Genomic DNA, 14,671 nt, shown 5'->3' with positions numbered 1-14,671 from the left:
ATATATAAAATTAAACTTTAACACAAGCAGCTTCGGTAGAGAGAATGAAGGGCATTTCATAATGATAAAAGGGGTCAATTCACCATGAAGATAAAATAATTCTAAATTTATGTCCACCTAGTAGTTTCAAAATATATAAGGAAAAAATTGACAAGAGACATATAAATCTGTAATCATAGCATTAAGACTTTATCACCTCTCCGGAAATGATGAGAGCCAAGTAAGAAATCTAATAAGGATATAAAAGATCTGAAAAACATGATTAAGAAGCCTGACCCAGTCAACATAATAAAGCAGCCAGTCACAGAGTACATATTCTTTTCAAGTGGGTATGGAACATTTATAAAAATTGGCCATATGCTGGTTTACATAATGGATGTCTCCATTAATTTTTCTTTTCTTTTTTTTTTTATTATTTATTTGTCAGAGAGAGAGCACAAGCAGGGGGAGCGGCAGGCAGAGGGAGAAGCAGGCTCCCTGCTGAGCAGGGAGCCCTATGTGGGACTTGATCCCAGGACCTGAGCCGAAGGCAGACGCTTAACCGAGCCACCCACCCTTCCCTGTCTCCATTAATTTCAAACAGCTTAAAACTATCAGTGTATGTTTGACAATCACGTGAATTATACTAAAAATAATTTTTTTAAAGATAAACTAGAAAGCCTCCAAATGTTTAGAAATTAAGCAATATACATCTAAATAACTCACAGGTTAAAAAAATGTCACAACTGAAGTTAGAAAATGTTTTGAAATAAATGAAAATAAAACAAATAGCCTCTTAAAAAGCAAGTATCAAAAAACAAAAAAAGGCTGGAAATCAGTGATCTAGGAAATGTCTCAGGATCCAAAGAAAATTGAAGCTAACAAATGTAAGAGCAGAGATGAATAAAATATAATTATTTGAGCCTTGAACCTAACTTTTTTTACATATAAGAAAGTATTTTTGATGATTTTTTTTTAAAGATTTTATTTATTTATTTGACAGAGAGAGACAGTCAGAGAGAGAACACAAGCAGGGTAAGTGGGAGAGAGAGAAGCACGCTTCCAGCCGAGAAGGTAGCCCGATGTGGGGCTCGATCCCAGGACCCTGGGATGACCTGAGCCGAAGGCAGACGCTTAATGACTGAGCCACCCAGGCGCCCCAGTATTTTTGATGATCTTAATAACACATTGGCTTTTCCAGTAATGCACCTACCACGTAAACTAGGAATTTACCATCATTTAAGAAAATCACGTCGCAAAACTATTCATGGGACATGAAGTTATTGCACTGTTAGTGACTCTGTATATTGGTGCAAATATCTGACTACTTCACATATTAAAATATTACTTTATTATAAATCACTTTCCTTTGATTTCTATAATAATAAGACAATTATAGACATCCTATACTATATTGAATAAAGTATATATTATACATGTAGATTTATTATACAGGTAGGTTATATTATCTGTGAATTTCACTTCAGAATAGTAAAGGAGAAATTAAAAATAGCCTTTATAGAATGAGAATATTGGGTCTGGCAGGGTTGAAAACCACTAGATTTGATGATTTTCAAGGCCCTTCCAGGCTTACCATTCTGAGATTTTAAGTACCCATTATTTCTTAGAACAGGTTTGACATATTTTGCAAGTCATGTGTGGCAGGCACTGTATCTGGAACAGTATCTCATCTAAATCCAATAACCCTTATAATAGATACTATCATTATTTATATGAAAGAATAAAGTCAAAGAAGTTAAATAATTTGTCCAAGTTTACATATCTAGGAAGTGTCAGTCAGTCTGATTCCCAAATGCATGTTCTTTTCACTTACTATCTCCAACAAAAAGTAAACAACACATTACTTTAGCTAGATAAGTTAAATATTAAAAAAAGAAGAAGATAGCAGGAAGGGAAAAATGAAGGCGGGGAAATCGGAGGGGGAGACGAACCATGAGAGACTATGGACTCTGAGAAACAAACTGAGGGTGCTAGAGGGGAGGGGGTGGAGGGAGGGGTTAGTCTGGTGATGGGTATTAAAGAGGGCACGTACTACACGGAGCACTGGGTGTTATACGCAAACAATGAATCACGGAACACTACATCAAAAACTAATGATGTAATGTATGGTGATTAACGTAACATTAAAAAAAAAAGAAAAGATAAATATTATCTGTATACAGAAGTGAGGTTGTCCACTGTAAACATTTATAAGAGATCCCTGCCCAGCCATAGCAGAAAAAAAAAAAAAAAAAAGGAGAGATGGAATATACAAATACAGTAGGCAATTTTTTTTTTTTTTTTTTTAAGTAGGCTCCAGGCCCAGCCTGGAACCCAGCTCAGGGCTCAAACTCATGACCATGAGATCAAGACCTGAGCAGAGATCAAGAGTCGTATGCTTAACCGACCAAGCCACCCAGGTGCCCCCAGAGTAGATAATATATATATATTTTTAATCAGGACCAATTAAGGCAGTTATAAATGGATGACATTTAAAAATATATTACAGTAAGTCTCAAGCCACGCCAAGTTCACCAAAACAATTTTTATTTCCAGTGTTTAATTGGGTATGCACACAGGCATGACACAGGTTTGGATTCATTAAGTCCTCATGCAGAATTATATTCTTCTCGATAAAGAAGCCAGTTCCATCCAGGTCACTATCTACACACCTATGTTACAACATTTATATCAAATCTGGTATCTGAAGAAAAGATACACATATAATATGTTCATTTAAGTTACGTATTTTACAGAAAGATTAAAAATTCAAGTCACACAAAACTCAAAAACTGTATTAAAAGTTTGAATATAAAACTCAGAGATCCACCTGGAATGACGAGAGAATGCAAGTTCCGTATCCACCTGTGTTAAAACTGGTAAATGTAATGAAATTTGTTACCAATAAAATGCATTCATTTATTCAATGTAAGTTATCTAATTTTAACAATATGGCACCCTAATAACCAAATGGATGTTTATGATGAGGCACTTTTGTTAGTGATGAAACCAAAAGAACAAATTTGCTGCACACTTAGCCAGCTATTTGCTTCAGTAATCTTGGGTATACACTGTGTAGTAAGTTGCAACAAATACCTTGCTCATTTGTATACAACTATCCAATATATTTTTAAATATATATATATATGTTCTTCTGGCTGTAGTAATGCACTGTAAAGCTATTCCACAGTGCAAAATGATGAAACCAGCCCAAATGAAGGCTGCATAATAACAATTCTGGTACAAGAAAATATTTACAGAGTTACTGGAACGTGTAACAGTAGCTTTTTATTTGCTATAGTGGACATGCCCCAGTTTAAAGACAGGGATGAAACTGTGCTTTAGTGCCTGGGGCTTCAGACAAGTTTATGAGGCTGGGCATTATAATGCTGCAGAACTAGCATTTTGGCTCATGTTCTGGAAACTTTCTCCGTTGACTTGGTCGGGTGACTGTGGTGGTATGGAAAGAAGGGGCCTGGTGGCTGGAGCCAAGGTGCCGGGAGAACCGCCCACGGCGGGCTGAGAAGACCAAGGTGCGTCGGCCGTGGCTCTCTCGATGGTGCCAGTGTTCTCGGGCGCGGGGTCCCCCGTTTCTGCTCTGCTGAGGTCGGAAGCACTGGTGCGTAAACGCTCCCGGGCAAGCCAGTCGGAGATGGAGAGGTCCTGGGCGGAGCATTTCGGCTTTAGCCGATTCACGGCGGAGAGCTCGGCTTCCCTCTGCCCGCCCTGCTCGTGCGCCTTCCAGAAATTCAGAACGCTGATTTCGGCCGCGTCCCTGTGCCCTCCGAGCGTGTGCCGGCGTTTGATGTTTTTGCGCTTGGCTGCCTCCCCGCTGGCTTTTTGGGTTCCCACGCCGAACATGTCGTCGGCCGGCGCCCTGGGCCTCAGTTTTAACCGATCTGCGATTTTCGTTTTCCAAGTGGGTTCCTGTTTCTCTGCCTCGCTTCTGGTGGGCGTTAGCAGACTCCCCGTGGACTTGCCCTTCTTCATGACGTCGAACACCCTGGTTATGGCGGGCGTCTCCCGGTCACTCCTGGCGTCCCCCAGACTGCCGCTGTCGGACTTGAAGCGGGCCGACTTCTTCCTGGACAGGGTGTCGCACTCGATCAGCTTGTGGGAGCTGAAGGGCTGTCGCCGGCTGTCCAGGCTGGGCGTCAGGCTGCCCTCGGTGCAGCTGACCTCGCTGCCCTCCGAGTTGCGGCGGCCCGCCTTCCTGGCTTCTTGCAGCTTCCCTCGGAAGAGCCGGTCTGAGGTCAGCGCCGTGGGGAACACGGGGAAGTCGGTCTCGCTGTCCGTCTCCACCGGCCGGCCCTCGCTGATGAGCTCGCTCCTCTCGTCGTCCGCCTCGTCGCCCCTGCTCTCGGCCACCGAGCGCACGTCGGGGCTGAGCCGGCTGCCGTCCAGGCTGGTCGGGTAGGCGGTGGACGACGTGGTGGAGTAATCCGACGTGATGGTGCTCACGGCGGCCAAAAACTCGCCGCGCCCCGTCTCCGGACTGGTGCATTTCTGCGTGGAAAACCTGGCCAGGGACGCCTGCGAGGAAGTGCTAAGCAAAGTGCCCGAGTCGGAGCCGGTCTCTTCGAAGTGGGAGGACTTGGGGGTCACGGGCGACCCGGGGCTCTCTGTCAGCGCCGGGAAACGACAGCTCAGCGTTGGTGACCGCTTGTGTTTCGCCCTGTGCGGCGGCGAGGGCTCTTCCGACGGGGCGCTCTCCTTTCGGGGCGGGGTCTTCTCGTCTTTCGGGGCACCGGGGTCCTTCTTGGCATTGTTTTCTTTGGAAATGGTGATCCTTTGTTTTCTGCACAACGTCTCACTCTCTTTTGTGGATTCTTCTTTAATGTCATTGTGACTCTGTTCTGTGTTTTCTTTCTTAAAAAATACATTGTCCAATTCGTCTTCTGAGCTGCTGGGTTGTGCCTTTTCTTTTGGCTTTTTCCTCTTGCGACTGGCGGCTGCAAAGATGGAGGACACAAGCAGTTCCCTGCTATACTGATCTTTTCCAGATCCCCAAGAACCCTGAGAGAGATCAGAGAAATGAGACTGTGAACACAAGGACATTATTGAGTTCCTCTTCTGAAAAGGTCCTTCCCCAAACATTTCTTACTGAGTTAACTCTGCTAAAGCTCTAGAAGCACAGACAGAACATAGTTTTTTATACCTCCTTGTAACCTGTTCATGACGTAAATTGTTACTTCCATTTAACTAGTTCCGTTTCTTGGCAGCTGGTGGTATTTAGCTGCTATGTCACGGCTCATACACATCCGTTTCTCGGAGACGTATTTTGTGCTTGGAGCTGTCTAGCACTTCTATTCTTGTTAATTTCCCTGCCATCTACTGACTTCCCCTGCCTCTGTGATGCTCCACATTCTTCAGGTTCCTTAATCTGGAACACAGGTTTAGGAGTTAATATCCTGACATAGCTGAGTATAATACCCGGACATAGGTTAGTATAATTTTATGACTGACTTCAACTTTCTAATTACAGACACCGTATGATACACACATTGTATCAGATAAACTCACTAAGGGAAGTCTCTGGTCTTCCATTAGTTCAGCCAGACTGGATCTTCAGACTTGCCTTAGGCAAATCAGGTTGATAATGGGTCATTTATCTCAAGGTAACAACAAAATCAGAAAATTCAAAGAACATAAGGTCAATTAAATATCTTAAATCCTTACCACAGAAGCACTATCATTGATACAGTTGTAGTGCAGTCTACTGGCTTCGTTAGCTATGCGTAAGAGGTTCTTGATCACAACTATTTAACTCGTTTGCTCATGATGCCTATCTGCTAAGTGAATGGTGGTGGTGGGAGTCAATAACCACTTGCTCGTTAACCACAGACCATGTAAGACAAGCAGGAAGTCAGGAAGTATGCTGAGTAATAGAAGCAGAAAGTAGATTTCTCTATGGTCATAAACCTCCTAGACAAACTAAAACTACTATATTGAAGTCTTGAAGAAGTAAAAACTTAGGCTGTTGTAGTAAACAGGATTCACCAAAATGAAATTGCAGATTAACAGAACTTTGTTTCTACAAGCAGGAAAGGATTTCCTGATTATCCAGTACACTGCTAATTGGTTATCACATTTTAACACCTTCTGCTGAAGACAGACTAAGACATATTAAGAAATACGCATCTAATAAGAGGGAAGGAAGAAATTTCAAACAGGTCTGAAATCTCAACTCCAAATCTACATCGAAATCTGAAATCTTATCTTCTGATGCAAAAAAACAAAAAAAGGAAACTGTCCCAGATTAAAGCACACCCTAAAGAAAAACGACAATAAAATGTAAGGAACGATCCTTAATTTCATCCTGTATAGGAAAGTAAAAAACAATTTACATTTACATTATTGGGACAATTGGGGAAATTTGTGTAAAAACTCCATTACAAATAGTAATGTTGTGTACTCATGTTAAATACCTGGGTATGATAATTACACTGTGATTATACAGAATGCCCTGTTCTGAAAACCGCTACTTAACCAGACATTAGGGCGGCAAGGAAAACAGAAAGAAAATGTCAAATCAGGTCAACTTTTACTGTGACGTCTATAGTGACAAATAATATACTGCATTTATGAAAATGGTGCCCAAACTCAATGTATGCATGCTGAAGCATTTAAGGGTAAAGTGTTATCATGTCTATAAGTAATTCTCAAATAGTCAACCCCCCAAAATTATATATATCAAGATTTACCAAATGACAAATCTAAGGCAAAAGGTTTGGGTGCTAACTATTATTCTTGTAACTTTTCTCTAGGTTTAAAATTTTTCAAAATAAAAAGCTGGGGCAAAAAGCCAGTAAAAATCACAGGGTAAGTGATAATGAATGATATGATATGATTGGAATATTTTGTAAAATTTCCTGCAAGAATTATAATTTAATCATATACAACCTCATTACGATATTTATGCATGATATGTATGTCTCATTTAGAGACATGGAGAACGAAGTTGTAAGAAATTTACTGACAATTCTAGCTGCTACTGTCTCAGCAGATCAAAGTTTGGACAAATTGGATTAATAGAAAACTTTCTAAGAGTAAGAACTTCTCAGAACTACTCAAAATGTGTAATTGGTAGTGTCAACGGAACACAAATTACGTAAAAATACTGATTTCCCTGAAAAGAAGGCAAGAATATATATTTTCATAACAATGTGTAGTGGTAACGAAATCTATACTACTATTGAAATATTTACAGGTGAAGTATGATGCTTGGGATTTGTTTCAAGGTAGTCCAGGGGAGGGAACTGAGGTGAAGTGTACATGAAACAAGATGGCCACCCACATATTGTTGAGAATGGATAATGGTTCCATGGAGACTCACATTCTACCATTTTCTCTGCTTTTGTTCATATTTAAGAATGAATAAAGCGTCTACTCGTATTAGGCTAAACTATGCGGAGAAAAAACCCAACATTCCAACTCACAATCCAGTGTTCTACCACAGTCTAAGAATTCATTTTTCCCTCTCAAAGACTTTGTTGAGAGGGAGGCACTTGTATCCTAATCGTAACAATCAGCCAAAAGGAAACTCCCCCACAGCCAAATAGTTCAGAATTGTATGAGACCATTTACCTTAGATTTTGTTGAGTCACTAGTAGCTGAGTCTGTAACAAGTTAAATAAAACACGGTCAGTATTAGTCAATCTTTACTGCTTTCAACAAACAATGCAAAACTTATGGAAAAGACAGGCACAGAATGAAATGAGAAAGCAAAACTCAAACAGAACAAGAGAACACAGTGGATAGTCAGAGCTCACAAAGATGCAAGCTGCACCACAGAAAGCCACCGCCATGAAAGGATGCTGTGAATTGTAGGCAGAATCAGCTCAATGAGAGGAATGGCAAAGGAGCCCTGTACTAAACAAAAACAGAAACACTAGTGTTTATCAAGATTTCTAAATATTAAATCTAGCCATAAAGAAGCTTGAAGACCTTTTTAAGAATTGTACTATGTACCACATCCTGTATCTGAAACTGATACACAATGTAGAACTTTCAAAGATGGTTGGTTGTCCTAGCTACAAATTGAGACACTCATACTCGGTGTGTTCACGCTGATTTTTGTCAGACTGTCAAACTCAAATTTTATAAGCATATACTTGCATGCATCTGGATGCATTAGGTAACCCTGCTTCCAGGTCACTTTGGTTTTTCAATAATGTTGATCTTTGCGCTTTAGACCCCAGTTTCATATCCGTGCAGGCAGGGATCCTTTTGACTAGTTTGGTTAAATTGCTACCAGTTTTGTAGTTATCTATCACAAATGCTATTATGGAAATGGAAAAATGGAGACCATAATTTTCACTGTCTGGCAAAAACTCAGATTATACAATTATAAAGAGGGTAGGAAGGGGCTAGCATTATTCAGGAGAAGACCAATTGTGGAATTTCGTCTTTCAACTTGAGGGAAATTGATTTTCAAAATTAATGAGCTGAGCCCCATGCCACGCCCCTTTGAACACATGGCTAAATGCTTTATGACTTTAAGAACTGGTAGACCATACCATGCTATTTCTCCTCACGGTCTGCTTCAGAAATAACAAGAAACAGCAGAAAAACTTTTAAGAAAGTAGTATTGATCTGTTTACAATAATCTTTAAGAGAAAATTTACACCACAGATCAACCGTGTTTGCATTTACAAGAATCGGGGGTTTCTGCAGACAAGGCAGCTACAGTGTGGACAGCAATCCTCCTTCTTCCTACAGCTCCAGCTGTCCATCAGGGCCACCACAGAATCCACTAGCGACATTACCGTGTGATAGACTCCTCCCACTTCGCCTGTGCAACATCAGTATAGATTTGCCTGTGTCAGTAAGTGCTGAAAAAACCCTTTAGGACTCAAACAAGAACTAGAGACAAAGGGAGAACAGCGTGTAAAACAACATGCTAGATTTAGTGCAACAGTTTGGCAGGAGAAAATTGTCAGCAAAAGAGCCTATGAAAACCGCTACTTAACCAGACATTAGGGCGGCGAGAGAAAACAGAAAGAAAATGTCAAATCAGGTCGACTTTTACTGTGACATCTATAGTGACAAATAATATGCTGTATTTATGAAAATGGCGCCCATTAGCAATTCGACATATTTCACTTGCTGCTTTTAAACAGAACATCTAGCTCAAGAATAAGAACCACTTATACAGTCTAGATCGTACTTTCTGCCATCACAGCAACCACATATTCAGTAGCATATATCTGTTTTACCTTGTGATGACTATTACATGGAAACTGTGAATTAAAAAAAAAAAGAACAAAACAGTGGTTTGCATGCTCATTTCCCTCAGATTTCCATTCTGACAAGCAATACAATTCCATGCACTGCCAATGGCATTAGTCACTGGAAGATAATTAAGATCAATCAGAAAAGGAAGGTTCCGTTTTTTATTAGTAGAAAGGAAAAAAAAAAAAGAAGAAGGAGAAGAGAAGGAAAAAATCATAGTGAATTGTTACTTATGATTGATTCGTTCTTTCATGTTACAAGAATTTAGCTTCACCTAGAGATCAATACTGCCCAGGCAAGAGTTACCTGATACATCTCCCGGGGAGACTCCTGTCCTTCCAATGTTGGTGAGTAAATGATCTATGTTCGGCACTGGCTGCGAGTCTACTGTGTTTTCCTCCTGCACCGTTGTCTATGGTTAATAAACAAAGATCTCTTCATCATCTCTTCAAAGACACTTTCTTTAAAATTCAAACATTTAGTAAAAGACACATTTACTGAGTGGAACACAGTTGCTTAACTTTTTACATCGTTTACATGTCATTAATTAACTACAAAATAAGCATCATACTTGTATTTTCATTCAACCAGAAACTGAGGAGCTATAGACCTGCTTCCGGGGTGCAAAGCGGACAAGAGCATACAAAGCAGGAAGTTGACGCTGTTGGAGCATCAGGAGGTATGTCCCGAATGAAAACAAGTCAGTACGAAGGCTGACGGACGATACTTACAAGAGGTTCTTCCACACCTTCTTCTGTGAAAAACCAGTCATGCTAAAATTTAAAATAAAAAAAGGTGAAAAGAGAAACTAAAGGACCCCCTGAATAGATCTATATTTTGGAGGATAATATAGGAAACAAAAAAGTAGGTTTCTTAGAGAAAAAAATTATAACCAAATTCTGTCCTACCAAATACCAGCTACTCACAAAAAAAGTATTTTCTTGGTGAGACGAAGCCTGAACTTACATGCTGGATGAGTGTCTCTACGATCTTGTACTGGTCTGGCATGTGAGTGACCATGTGGGTCATGTTGTCTTCAGATGTTCTCACAAGAGTTGGACCAAAAACTATTGCTAGGTTTCTTGGTTCCATCTGGAACAAAGGATGTTATTGAAAGATATCAGAATTTTTCTTAAGAAATAGGCTTAAATTCCCATTGGCGTGTCTGGCATTTTATTTCTGAAAGGTTCTTCTGATGAAAAAGAAATCAAAGAAGAACGGTTGACCGATTGTGTATAAAAAAACTAATGCTTCCTAGTTAGGCTTTCTATAAGCTAATCTACACCTAACATCTTTTTCCTGCTTTAATGACAATGTACCATGCTTAACTGGCATTCATTTTTTCCATGAAGTCTTTGGTTGCAAGCAATTGATCTGGTTAAAAACAAGTATTGCAAGAGCTGCATTAACTGACAAAAATATTAAAATCAAAGGGAAAAAACTCACAAAAGACTAGGGCAACCCTCTTGCCCTCAAAAACTAAAAAAAAACCAAAAACCCCAAAACAACTAGAAAAAAATGCTTAAAGACACATAACATTTTCCAAATTTGCCCCCATAGTACATCAAAAGTGCTAATAGTTAAAAACCTAATGTCCAGAAATATTCTTTTTTGACCAATTTTTACTTCAATAAAAACTTGCAAAGCTCTGTGCTTATCCTTGTGCCAATCCGAACACCTCGATATAACATGCTTCTATGTTTGGACATTCATTTCCACGGTATTTTGTATTCCTTGTTTAATTACACAATTATCAAAAGTATAGATCCTTTGTTTTTGTTTGTTGTATCTTATAGTGTCTGGTATATTTTGAAGTCAGGATTTGATTAAAATGTCAAATAACTTCAACCAACCCTGAAAATATACCGCGGCGGGGGGTGGCGGGGGGAGCGGGGATCACTGCAGAACTCAAAAAGTCAAACTGGTTTAGGGAACCACACTACTATACTATTTTGGGAGAGCCATGCACATGCTCACACATGTGCACACACACATTTTAGGTATGGTGCAAAGTGGAAAATGCACAGATCTCCCATTCTGAAGCAATCTAGTGTGTTAACTATTGTAATACATGAATCATTACCCTACAAAATAAGCATCATACGACAGAGATATAAGGAGAAATTGTGATCAAAGTCATTGTATTTTCACAGAAAGTTGACCTAGTGGAAAGAAAATATGACTGCAGGAAGGGCTGACTTGAACTGGGCACACAGGCATGTTTCTTTTTCTCCCTTTGGAAGATGTCATCTTATTTCTACATCTGTACTGGTAAAAGTGGCTCACAAAATCAAGTCCATCTCAAAGTTCTTATGCAAAATTTTTACTAGGTTCTTGTCTACTATGATTTTATTTAAGTTTGTAGACTAATGATCACACACATTATTATTTATGTGTATACAGTCGTATTTATTATGTGGGTATAACCGAGTTTTTAGCTGGCTCCTACATAAAACTAATAAATAGTGCACCGTTTATTTATTCATTAATTACTTAAGGCAAATTCTGTATTTTTTGAAAGACGTTCCACAAGTGTAGTCAAATAGGTCAGGGAAATGAAATGCCCTTAGCCACTTCCTCAAGAGTCACAGTGTTAGTTAATATGGTAAAGCCACAAAAAAAATTCTACAGTAAAGAAACCTGTTACATGTTGTTTGATTCACCGTTTTCTAAACTCATTAGACCATCAGACGCTATGTCCCCTGTACTGCTAACATCCAGCAAAAGTGATGAATGATGTCATGCGCTTTGGGAAATGCTGAAATAATTAGAAAATATTTCAGCTATAATTATATTGAGAATTTTTTGGATCCTACTGGATGGACTTCTGGAAACAGTCCAATTAACTGATATAGGGTTTTTTTTTTTTCCTTTCTTTCTCTCACTCTCTTTTTTTCCTTTTTCCTTTTATGCCCTATCACTGTTGAGGAAATTGAGAATCTAAAGGATATTATAACATTGCTTGTAAACTTCTCAATCTGCAGGTAAGAGGGGCTGATCCCGTTCTCATACTCTAGCCTTACTACAGCTATGAGCAACTGTCTTCTGGAACATGACAGACACTAAACTGACCCGAATGAATGCATTTTGTTCAACCTTCAGCAGGCATGACCCTTAGGAAAAGGTGACAGCAGTGTTCCTGAGCTTGTGATACTCTGTTTTTTTTCTTCTCCAGAAACCAAAATGACTTTGTTTCTGTATTTTTAAGTAATGCCCGAGATTTAGAAAATCACTGTTTTGCAACCTCTAAAGATATCACAGGTTTAGGCAACAACCATCAATGATGGATAAAAATAATATAAAGTTAAGATTACAACATATCAACCAAACACACTGTGTGGACATTTAGACACTGATTTAAACAAACATGGATGAAAAGACATATCTTGAAATCAATCAGGAAAAACTGAACATGAACTGAGTAGTAGATAATATTAATGGATAACAAATTTTGGTGTGTTTGACTAAGGTGATGTGATGCTGTTAAACAAACAAGAAGATCTTATCTGCTTAAAACTGAAAAACAAAAAAGAAAATGTCTGTCAGTTTTCCCTGTATACTGTTTGGTACATTTTGATTGTTGTATTGTGCAAAAGTATCGCAAATGTACAGATGAAAAATAAAAGTAAAATTTTTTACTTTTCATTTTTCTTGCTGGATAAATGTAAAAGGAAATGTCTTTTAAAAATGGTGGCAATTGATAATTTGGGATCTTTTGCTATTAAGAGTGATCTTTAGAGGGGCTCATTGGCCAACAGGGTGTATTTTAGAGCTTTTGTTGAATTATAACCGTGATTTTAACTGACATGAAGCAACAACACGTATCTTTCAAACGAAAGCCCCTGAAAGCACACCTCTTCAATATGTACTTTACACACCTTATTTTTTTCTGAATTTTCTGCCACTGTCTTCAGATGAGCAGAAAGGAACTTCAGAGTTTCATAATGATGTTCGGGCAAATCATGAATCTGAAACATATTATTTTCATTACGGATTTAGAGGCTGAATTTCAGTTGCACCTCCAAAAATATAAAATAATACCTACTAGTCTTTTTAATGTTTTCAGACGGTCTAGAGGATCTTCTTTACGATTGGCCTCAATAAAGTCGGCATATTTATCTGACAACAACAATAAGAATAAAACAAGTTTATCTTAAATTGCTTAGGTGAGTTGTGATCGAGATTTCCTTTAAGTTTTGACTTCAAAACCCAATACGAAAATTTAAATGTAGTGATGACCCCAAATGGCCTTTGAAATGTAAGTCTCCAAAACAGCTATCATTTTTAATGACCCTCCAAGCCTTATCATCAAATAAAATTCCCTAAAATGTGAGTTCTCTGAGAGTACGTCCTATATTTATAGTCTCCACTCTCTTTTGTCCCCCAACCACAACATCAAGAACAGTGTCTTATATAAATTAAATATCTGGCTTGACTGAAAAAATGTTTTTTTACTAACTGTACTTTATTATGTCTGAAGACTTTTGACAGAGAATAATAATATATTTTTAACTTGACAAGCAAACATGGATGAACAGGATAACTTATATTTTACTGAACCTAAATAATTTTATAAATTCTTATTTTTCATTGAAATTTATTCGGAGGGAAAAAAAATCTGAATGACCAAAAAATAGCCATAATTATGCTTTATAGAGAAGTAACAACTAAACAAAATCTCCTGCATTCTTTGACAAAATATTAATATTCTATGGCTTTCCAACAATGTAATTTTAAACTGTTTCAACTGGTATCTTTTGTGGGAGTTCACTCACCATTTGTGAAAAGAGGTTCAGGGAGTTTTCTGAAGAAGGATTTTAGTAAACTGCTTATCACATTCAAATCTCGCCATTTCTAGGTGTACAGAATAGAAACATGGCATTTTTGTAGGCAATACCACCAAAGGGGAAAAAAAAAACCCACCAATCAGGTATTTGAATAGAAATAAACACACTTACATCATCTTGTATGTCAATATCAGCCATCCCCTTGTTGAGTTCTTCCTGCATACTTGAAATGGCTGCGTTATTTCCAGGAACTCTATAAATACCTGTATACTCAAGACCTCTTTCTTCAACTAATTTGCAACATATGTCAACTATTAATGGAATATACTGCAAAACAAGAAATAAATATTTTATTTAATACAGCACAAATGTTTATATTTGTTAGTAATGTATATCGCAGCTAAGAGGCCCTTTCCATCCAAGAGGAAATACATACATTGCTGCTATTTGATAGAGAGAAAATGCAGAATATAGACACTGCAGAACCAGGAATAGATTAGAAGCAGCAAGAGAGATCTGGGACAGCGGGAGGAGAATAGGTCAAGAGAGAGAGAAAAGGGTCCCCAGGGAGATGAACGTCGAAGAGGAAACGAGGCAAGTCTGAAGTAATGAGAATGTGGGAACAGCACAGGTGAATAAAGGGAAATAAAGTCCAAAAGAGAAGAGGGGGA

At 38.6% G+C, this 14,671-nt stretch overlaps 1 protein-coding gene across 1 annotated transcript in view; it reads right to left on the bottom strand.

Moving 5' to 3' along the window:
- Positions 1 to 2,509: 2,509 nt before the first annotated feature.
- The window catches only part of ARHGAP21 (Rho GTPase activating protein 21), a 128,646-nt gene continuing 116,484 nt past the window's right edge, over positions 2,510 to 14,671 (bottom strand). The window contains 11 exon segments of the mRNA XM_081820780.1: positions 2,510 to 3,343; positions 3,345 to 3,365; positions 3,367 to 4,995; positions 7,567 to 7,598; positions 9,520 to 9,625; positions 9,945 to 9,986; positions 10,180 to 10,305; positions 13,092 to 13,181; positions 13,259 to 13,332; positions 13,989 to 14,067; positions 14,172 to 14,327. Coding sequence (XP_081676906.1) covers positions 3,296 to 3,343; positions 3,345 to 3,365; positions 3,367 to 4,995; positions 7,567 to 7,598; positions 9,520 to 9,625; positions 9,945 to 9,986; positions 10,180 to 10,305; positions 13,092 to 13,181; positions 13,259 to 13,332; positions 13,989 to 14,067; positions 14,172 to 14,327 — 2,403 coding nt within the window. The 3' untranslated portion in view covers positions 2,510 to 3,295.

Source organism: Leptonychotes weddellii, chromosome 5 (assembly GCF_054177405.1).
Source record: "Leptonychotes weddellii isolate Sample4059 chromosome 5, ASM5417740v2, whole genome shotgun sequence".
Taxonomy (NCBI): Eukaryota; Metazoa; Chordata; class Mammalia; order Carnivora; family Phocidae; genus Leptonychotes; species Leptonychotes weddellii.
The sequence above is the reverse complement of the archived record's forward strand: the minus strand, read 5'-3'. Positions and strand labels throughout refer to the sequence as shown.